Genomic DNA, 9,546 nt, shown 5'->3' with positions numbered 1-9,546 from the left:
CACCGAACCAAAGTGCTCCCTGTCTCCTCTACATACCTTATACTTGTTTATCACTTTGTCTCTATTAAAACTAGTTTGTAGTGTCTGGTTCTCCTTTCCTCATTGCATAACCATCTCCAACTGGGAATTTTAACTCTTCTTACACCTTCAGTGGTATCTCTTCTATGAAGTGTTCTGTTATAAACAAAGTCACATAATGAATCCATTCTTCTCCAAAAGAAATACCATTTAGTTTTGCCATTTAAATACAGATCAGTGTTAACTGTCTGTGTAGTGAACATCGTCCTGCACTGTAAGCACTTGGAGGACAAGAAGCGTGTCATTCCACCTTTGCACACCCAAAAGCTCCCCATTTGGGGTACTGGTTATAACAGGCTCTCAGAGTCTCTCTGCTGAGTCTAATGAACAAGTGAATCTGTTGTGTAAACAGATCAGGTCTTCTGAATGTCTAGCACACCTGGAACTCTTCTGCGTCATTCCTTTCCTCCTCTCCATTCACATAACAAAACATTCTGCTCCTTTTCAGACACAAGCCCATCAAACACCTGTATCATCATTACCAACACAAATTCAACTCACACTTTTTATTAATGTTGAAAGTATTATATTCTGTATGTTTACAATAATTTCAAAGAGAACACCTGTTACTTAAGTGCCCTTATTTTCAACCTCTTGAGGGCAATTTATTCATTACTATATTAAAGTCAGCTGTTTAATAACTTATAACGCAGGGAGAAAATATAAATTGGAGCCACTGTCATCATACTGTACATCTAAAATTAATTTGTTTTTCCACTTACAATTCTTTATTAATCTCCTAATTTCAAGTCTCTGTTAGGACTAATTGAGAAAAAGTAATGCAAAATAATGAAACAAATGGGAAGAGGGGTGTTGCTGCCAAAGTTTTATTCAACTTCAATATTTCATTAAATATGCTATCCTTGACTCAGAATGCATGCATATTACCACAATTTCATAAGTTTAATGCTCTTTTTCTTCTTTATGTTATAAGCCCCCCCATGAATAAGATCATTTATCTATCAAACAATTAAAATTCAGAACTTTGTATGATAAAATAAATCTCATCTCCTGAAATAAAAAAGTTACACAAACTGAATCAAAGCAGGAACATTTTGAGGCTCGCCTGGCTACAAAGGGAGTTCAAGGTCTGTATGAACTATATCGTGAGTCCCTGTCTCAAAAAGAAAAAAAACAAATCAGGAACATCTTTAAGATGTACTGTATTAGGTTATAAGAAGCTGTGTAATTTTTACACTAAAATGCCAAGATGTTTATATACATGATAAGAACTAAAACCCATTACAATAAAAATATGCATTTAGAAGGTTGTTGGATTCCACTATGAGAAACGCTTAAGCACAGGAAATGCAAAGGACAGGGGAAATGCTAGACCTGGGGAAGGACACAATATTAACACAACTTTAGAAAGTTTATGTTGCATGAATTACCAAAAGGAACGAAGTATAGTCCTTTGGATAAACTACGTAGGATCTGGTTGAGAGTTAGTAGCCACATTTAGGAGAATCTTAAGTAAGAGTGGAAGCATACCTATTTTTATATTCCTTGAAGTGAAGTTGGTTCTAAAATACTTAATTTAAGAGTGAAGCATAGCTCAGGGAAAGATTAGGCTGGTCAGCATGTACTGAGTTTGCACCAGTCCCAGGTAAGAAGAAAAATAACTTCATATGAAATAAAGAGAAAGAGTCCTAGCTAACTAGGTGTCACCATCACCACAGACTGCTACCATTTCTGGAGTAACTGCCCTGTACCAAGGATTGCTTTGGGGACTTCACTGTAGTATTTCTTTTTATTCCATTTTATTTTTTCAATAAGCCTTTCCAGATAGGTGTTATTATTTTCACTTTAGGGATGGGAACACTGAGAGATGAAGAATTTTTCCTAGGTCGCAACGATGATGACAGTGATGTAGTAAATAAAGAAAAAGGCAGTTTTATTGAAGAACAGCGTCATAAATAAAATTATGAAAAACACCACCGAAGTAAAACTACATAAATACACCAGAGAAGCCACAGACGCAGGAATGTTGACGGTTTCTCCATGCTCCCCGACATAGCCAATGATGCCTTTGCCCCAGGGGACCTGCACCTCATTTTGTCTAACCAGAGAAAATGAAAACAAGGTGAACCAAGATCTTAAGCCCCAATTCATGCAGGTTGCTTCCCCTCCTCGCCTCTTTTCACCCCTCCAACAACCTACTCTTACTTCTGGTCGCCATTCTACACTGGAGGGCAAGGGGAAAAACTTCTCTCTTCCAGTGGCTGAGTTCAGATATTAAGCGGCAAGTTTGCTTTACACCCTGACTGCACAGTAAGGACAGAGCTCACAGGAAGCAACAGCTGCTGGAAACCTGATTTTCATCGCCTGTGATAACACTCACAGCCACGATTCTAGGCAGCAGGAAGACAAGTTAACTGTCTGAGAGGCCAAGAATTATGCTCTTAAAGAAAGGGCAGTATATGAACAGCATTAAATAGAAGTTAGGGGTTAAGAGAGGACAATTAGGAAGAAAGGCTCTAATGAGAGTAAAGCAATTGGGAATGAAGTAGAATGGCAAACACTATGAAGAGGAAATACCACACCTCCAAGCTTCGATTAGTATCATCCAACTAGAAAGAGACTTTCTTTTAGTTCAAGTACACAATAAGAGAATGAAAATTATGTGATAGGAAAAACATTAGTACAGATTAATATTTTACATAACCTTCAACTTATCAATTACTATTTTATCTCTTCCCATGCTTTCTTGAGATTGTAGAGAAATAGACACTTGTTGGAAATCATTAATTTGTTGCTAGACTGAAGGATAAATGAATAATGCATGTAATCTACAAGAAAAGAACAACAGAAATGGATTTTGATAGGCACCACTTAGGGCTTAAAGGGTTATGTTAAAAAACATCTCACAAAAATGTGATATTTGTTTTTACTAAAACTTAAGTTTTCCATGTAGCACTGTAAATTTTCTGATGAAATAGAGAAAATTTTACATGTAGTGTTCCTGTCTACCACTTTTACTACTCTGACCAACAGCAACCAAACTCTTGTAAGGCACATACCTCCCCGACACAACTGGGAGAAATGGTCATGAAATCACTACAAAACATTGGTAATCAAGGATAAGAGCTTTTAGTTCTTATGAACTCTGAAGAAGTCTCAGAAAATAACAGACAGCTTCATCGTGTGTAGGAAATAAACACTGAAGAAATTAAAACCAACTGGCTTACAGATCCAGCATCTAACAGCAAGTTCAAATCACTGTGAAAATGAAAGGCAGGAAAACTAGAGAGATGCATGTGGGTTTTTCTTGTCCATATCAAATGAGCGTGTTTACCCTGTTGATTGCCTCTGGAGCTGCTAAAACTTTATCAGCACTTTTTTTTGTTGTTTATTTTACAGGCTAAAACACTACTTGCTGAGTCCTGTTAAAAGCTGGTTACAGATAATGTTGTATACAAGCCTGAGGGTAACTAGCCCTTCCATTTGTCCCCTTCTCTAAATTCAATAACAGAAACAATTACATGGATGCTAAAATGGCACAAATGGGTCAGTGGCCTGTTTCTCTCTTTCTTTCTCTTTACCTATCCTTTCCTACCTTGGAGCTCAAGAAAGTTTAAGCTAGGGAAGGAGATGGAGAAGTGCTTAGGTATTCTTTTCCTTTCCCACCCTTGAATTGGAGAATAGAAAAGCATTACGGTCTCCCAAAACATGAGAGAGAACAAAATACCCATTGCTCTCAGACTTAACATTGGAATTCTGAAGCAGACATGCTTCTCTAGCACTCTAAAACCAAAACTAATATTCTTAAGAGAGAGTACTTTAGTAGGGAAACGTGATATTATTACATCATATACACACTTCCCATAAGCCACTAAGTGTCAGGAAAAGACCATAACATCAAAGATGATGTGGTAGCATTCTAACAAGTTTAAACTCAAAGATGAAATTTAAATAGCAAGATTATATTGTAAAGAGTCTAAACAAATGGTATTCTGGATACCAAAGGGTAAGGGAAGGCTTGGCTCCCAAGCCAGGAGGCTTGGGGAAGACAAGACAACGCAAAGTCCTACCTGGTAGGCATCAGGAATGTTGACGGTTTCTCCATGCTCCCCGACATAGCCAATGATGCCTTTGCCCCAGGGGACCTGCACCTCATTGGAGTTCTCTGTGCTGCTGCATGGCAGTAGGGGTGTTCCCGCATGCACATCGAAGAACTTGGAGACCAAGCTCTTTTTGCCAGCAGCTGCCCCTTCCACTAGGAAGAGAGAGCAGCGGTCAGCGTCCACCATGAGACAGACGAAAATGAGGATCTTGTAGCTCAGGCTGGTGAGGTCAAGGTCATTGGAGATATCCTTGACCAGTTCCAGAAAGAACTGCCGCTCATTGTGCTTTTTGAGGTGACACTTGTAGTCGATGGCTGGTGGGGGATACTGAGGCAGATTCACCCTTGACTCTAGCAGGGCACTGAGGATGTGCGCCGTGGTGGGGGGCAGAGAGCTGGCCTTCCGCAGAAGTGCCCTCCGCCGAACACTGCTTAGGGGCTCCTGGGCCCGGGATGTCACCTGTTCATCGTAGGTCCTATTCACATGGATGGCCTTGGAGCGGGCAAAACTCTTCCTCAGCTCTTTCTGAGAAGCTCTCCGCTGCAGGCTCCCATCGCCCCGGCAGCCACTGGCCCAGCTGGGACTCAGCGGAACCCCGCCACTGTCCCCACCGCCAGGAGTGGGCTGGCTGCTGGCAAGGCCATCTGCTCCAGTGCTGCCACCAACGCTGCTGCCGTCTCTGCCACTGCCATGGGCCATGCTACCCGTGCCGGCCGGAGCAGGCCTGGAGCCCGGACCACCCTGACCCTGACGGTGCCTCTGCAGCCACTTCTCCACCATCTCCTGCTTCCCCTTGCGCATCAAGTAATCCTCAAACAACTCTGGGTGCCGGTCCAGGAAAGTTTCCACTTCCCCGAAGTCCAGGCGGAAGCTTGCCATGGTCCCAAGCACCGCTCTTCTGGAGTCTCTACGCTTGGAACAAACGTTTAAGTGTCCTGAGGAGGAGGCCTCTAGCTGCCCCTACACATGCTCCACCGCGGCAGCATCCCCTCACCCCGGTCAGCAGGAGGTTGATCCCCAGCGGCAGAGTCCCGGCCCCGGAGCCCGGTCCTTCTTCGGCTTTGAGTGGCCGGCACCCACCCCGCCTCCTCGTCCTGCTCAGCCAGGGTGCCAAGTGCACCCGCCGCCGCTCCTGTCGCGGAAACCTGAGCTGCCGCTGCTCTAGCTCCCGCTGGCTGGCTGCGCTGCTGCTCTGCCGCCTCGGTAACCAGCTGAGTGGACCACAGCTAGAGGGAGGTGGGGCAGGACACGCCCCGGAGAGAGGCAGGGCGGAGGCTGCGGGAGGAAGAGGCGCCGAAGCCAAAGTCCACAACTAAGATGCCAGGCTGTTCCTGGAAGAGTCTCCGGACCGCCAGAGTCTGCCTGGGGACGTAGCCGACTCTGGATTGGAAGTGGATGAGAAGGGGAAAACAGCCTAATTCCTTCCCCCTCCTTCCTTTCTTATCTCCCTGGTCGTCCCCCTTCACCACCCCCTAAATCTTCAGTGTTTCACCGCGACCCTGGGGATGGGGGGGGGGAGCCCCAATACAGCAAGTGTTGATGTTTTACAAAGATCCGAACTTAGACGCCCAGAAGTCGACTCCGCCGAAAAGATGCTCAGTCACAGGCTGGCTTCTTTTTCTGGGATGAGACTGTGCACTGTTGGTTGTCAGGATTCCAGGGTCTGCCCAGTACTTGGTGGCTGTTCAGTAAATATTAATGGAATTGCATTTCTCTGAAATTACCAAGTGAAGCTTCCTGTGAAAGCAACTCATGGCTTTACCAAATTCATTGATAGAGCAGGTGGGCATGTGCAGGGAGGACACAAAGTACAGTGACTTGGATTAGAGCACCTGCCTAGCAGGGCCTTGTAGCACCGGGGACCTGAGGGCCTCTAGCGCTTCCTTCCCGCCAGTCTGGAACAATGGACAGCTCTCTGCCTTTCTCAGATTTGCCATCTCCATTTTGTTTCTCCATTGAATCTCATGGGGCCACTAATGCTTCCTTTATACTCCATGTCCCAGGGCTTATGCACAAAGATTTCTCCTCTAGGGCAGAGGCTGTTCCTTCTCCTGGCCTGGGAATGCTTCGGATCTGGTTGATCAGGCTGAAAATAACATCAGGTTTCCCTTGGGCCTTTTTTAAACCTAGTGGCTAAGCCAGGTGATTAGCTCAAAAGAGGAGCTGCTCAGTGACACTTTTTTGAACCCTGGGGGGTTCTTCTTTTTCGGGAATACAAAAGCAGATGGAGAAGCTGGGACAGCAGGTGATCCAGGATGTCCAGGATGCAATCAAAGAGCTGCAGAGGAGGCAGGTCCAGACTTACACTGGGCCTCCCTGTGGTGCACATGTGTATGCACACACACACACCTCCCACAGAGTAAAGCTTCCTTCACAAGTTATCTGCAGAGCCAAACAGACAAGGTGCACTGATAATCTGGTCCAAGTTGATCACTTTCTAGTAATGAATCAGTGTAATGCTTTCAACAGACACACTTAAAGATGAAAAAGCTCTGAGAAGTTGAGTAATTTAACTCAAGGCCCACAGTCAATCCATGTCAGAGCAGGGATGCATATCATTTACCTAAGTTTCGGGGGGAAACTCACTCTTAGCCAAGTCACTGAATAGTCTTTCATCCTTTTCAGCTACACAGATCTGTGCTGCAGGGACTAAAAATGTTCTCTGCACATCCCCTTGATGGTACCAAAAAAAAAAAAAAATAACAGGCAGAAAGATAGGCACTTGTTCAAAACTTTCAAATTTCTCAGCTTAATCAGCAAAATAAAGGGCATGGCTTTAGCAGTGGACACAAGTATGACAACAAGGGGGCTTGTTCAGGGGGCTGATGTTATAGTGGGAAAATAGCCAGAAAATCAACATGTAGAGTAAAAGAGTATCAAGGTGAAGTTCTATGAAGAAAATTAATGGCAAGGATTTGATAAAGGAATACAGTGGAAGAAAAACCTTTCTGAAGAGAAAACACCTGAACAGAGACACGATGGAAATGAGCAAACAAGCTTTACTAATATCTGGAACAATAGAGTGCCAGTTAGAAGAAGCACATGCTAAAGTTGTGAAATGTATTTGAACTATTTAAGAAACAGCAGGGAGGTCAGCTAGGAGAAAGTGGACTAGGCGTAGAACACTGATAGTTGAGAGCCAATGGCCAACAAGAAGGTGAATAGTAAAGAATTAAGGGAAAAATACTTAGCACAGTGTCCAGCACAGAGAAAGTGTTCAGTAAATGGTAGTCAACCTAGTACTTTTATTTTTATCATTAGTATCCTAATGTGCTAGTATGTGGAAACCTCAACACATGGGGTCATATTTCTGGTCATGTGAGTGACCCTCCAGGAAAGACAGTTAATGGAATACTGGAACTGGCTCACAGGGACTGACAAGAGCCTATTTTTCACCTCTTTGCAATCTGTGCTCAATCCCATCGTGTGGCCTACAATCAGCCATGATGGAAAAGTTTGCACTGTGGAAATCAACAAATATTCCTAGTCAAAATTTTTTTGTATACTACCAGTTGTTAAACCATTATGAGTATTCAAGAGAAACTAAATGTCCATCAATTCATAAATGGAGTAAAACATGACATATTCATATACTGAAACAGTACTCAGCCATAAATGCAAAGGAAGCCAATCACAAAGGATTGCATTATGTACGATTCTGAATAGGTAAGTTCACGAGGCAATAAACTGATTACTTTCTGGATGAAATGAAAGCAGAATAGTAGGGGTGAGGGTATTGGTTTGGGGAGGAAATGTAATGAAAATGCCCTAAAACTGTGGTATTGGTGGTGTCTGCAATGAGAAAATATGTTAAAGTTCATAGACATACATTTTAAATGGATACATAGAAGGATATGTCAATTATATCTCAATAAAGCTGTTGTGAAACAGCAACAGAACCATTCACATGCTAGTGAATGTACACTTGTGCATGATGTTGTGCATGATGGCAAGGAAAGCACTGAATATCCTCAAGGATGAGGAGTGGAACAACCCTGGGTCCCCTGGGAAGAGAAGGCTTAAGAAAGGCACATTTCCACATACTCATTATACAAGCAGTCATTTAGCATTTACAATGCTCAGGGCTCTGAAGACAAAAGAAGACCAAGATAAGAACTCTGCTTTTGATAGAGGTCCTCAGTGAACAGCTCCAGGAGTAGTAGGAGAAGAGATTGCTGGCAAGGATGGAGAAAGCAGTAAGAGAGCACCAGGAAGTGGATTTGGCACTTGTGAGTTGTTTCTAATTGGCTGTAAACTGCTTGGCACATGAAGTCATTAAGGGAATTAGTGGCTGAGGAAGAAAGGAAGAAAGTGACGAAGATATTCTACAATTTCCATTTCATTTTCATTTTCAATCTGGACAATGGTATACGTATTAGTCATAGTCTCAATAGGAGACAGAATACATTCAAATTAATTCTAGAGAATTATATTACCAAGGGGTAATTAAAGGGTGTAGATAAACCACAGGGATAATGAAGGAACCTGGAAATCTAAGCAGCGAAGTCACCACCCCTAGACCTGATGGGAAGAGAGAAAGGTTACCAGTACCCAGAAGGAGAGAGCTTACTGTAATGACAACTGCTTTGAGGGGGATACGATGACCTGTAAAGAGGATGGACAACTCAAGTAGACCACAGAGAGGTCTATCAGAGCAAACACCTTGGATTCATTCTTCTCCCTCCATCCTTTCACTGACCAGAGATAACTGGAAGCTAGATGGTATTGCAGTCTGCTGACAGAACCCATATAGATCAAGCTCCCTGCGCAGAAAGTAGGGGAAACAAAGAGTGTGAAAAATCAGGAGGTAAACAGAAAACACTTGAGCCAACATGGAATCCTGAAGAAGTATCTTTAGGAATAAAATAAAAATATTTCCCTTTTCAACATATAACACCAAAGAATTTTCTGTGTAATTCTGCCCTCTTCTGCTCATCTGTTAATTCCATCAAAACAGTTACAATAAAGTCTCCAACAACATTTGAAGGCTAAAGAACCCCTTTATCAGCACAAACTATATCTTTTAAAAAAAAAAAAGCACGGTACTATAAAACTAAATGTAATATTGTGAAGATATTGTGCAGTCCACAGACTCCATTATGGCAATATGATACCCTAAAAGGTACAGTATTGTGAAGGGAAATCAGTTAGGTCCAACAAATGTTGGGCAGACTCCTTCCTACCTGTTCTCCAACCTCTTCATATTGCCCAAGTATCATCTCACTGGAGAAGATAAAAGGATCTTCCTATTTGACTTCCAAAAAAGGAAAATTACATTTTAGTACTGGGTAGAACCAAAACAGACACATAATTCCTCAGTTCCTGGTGCCACCTTCTCAGCATTGCACAGCTTGGTACTAATCTCTTGAAAAACCAATAAAATTCTGCCTCCCAAGCTTTCTCT

At 42.8% G+C, this 9,546-nt stretch overlaps 1 protein-coding gene across 1 annotated transcript in view; it reads right to left on the bottom strand.

The window, feature by feature from the left end:
* Nucleotides 1-5,330, bottom strand: part of Pde11a (phosphodiesterase 11A) — a 535,125-nt gene extending 529,795 nt beyond the window's left edge. Inside the window, exon 1 of the mRNA XM_004634726.3 lies at nt 4,110-5,330. Coding sequence (XP_004634783.1) covers nt 4,110-5,021 — 912 coding nt within the window. The 5' untranslated portion in view covers nt 5,022-5,330. The remainder of the gene's footprint in view (nt 1-4,109) is intronic.
* Nucleotides 5,331-9,546: the final 4,216 nt, after the last annotated feature.

The sequence above is a fragment of the Octodon degus genome, unplaced genomic scaffold (assembly GCF_000260255.1).
Source record: "Octodon degus isolate 3935 unplaced genomic scaffold, OctDeg1.0 scaffold00065, whole genome shotgun sequence".
In the NCBI taxonomy this organism is placed as follows: Eukaryota; Metazoa; Chordata; class Mammalia; order Rodentia; family Octodontidae; genus Octodon; species Octodon degus.
The sequence above is the reverse complement of the archived record's forward strand: the minus strand, read 5'-3'. Positions and strand labels throughout refer to the sequence as shown.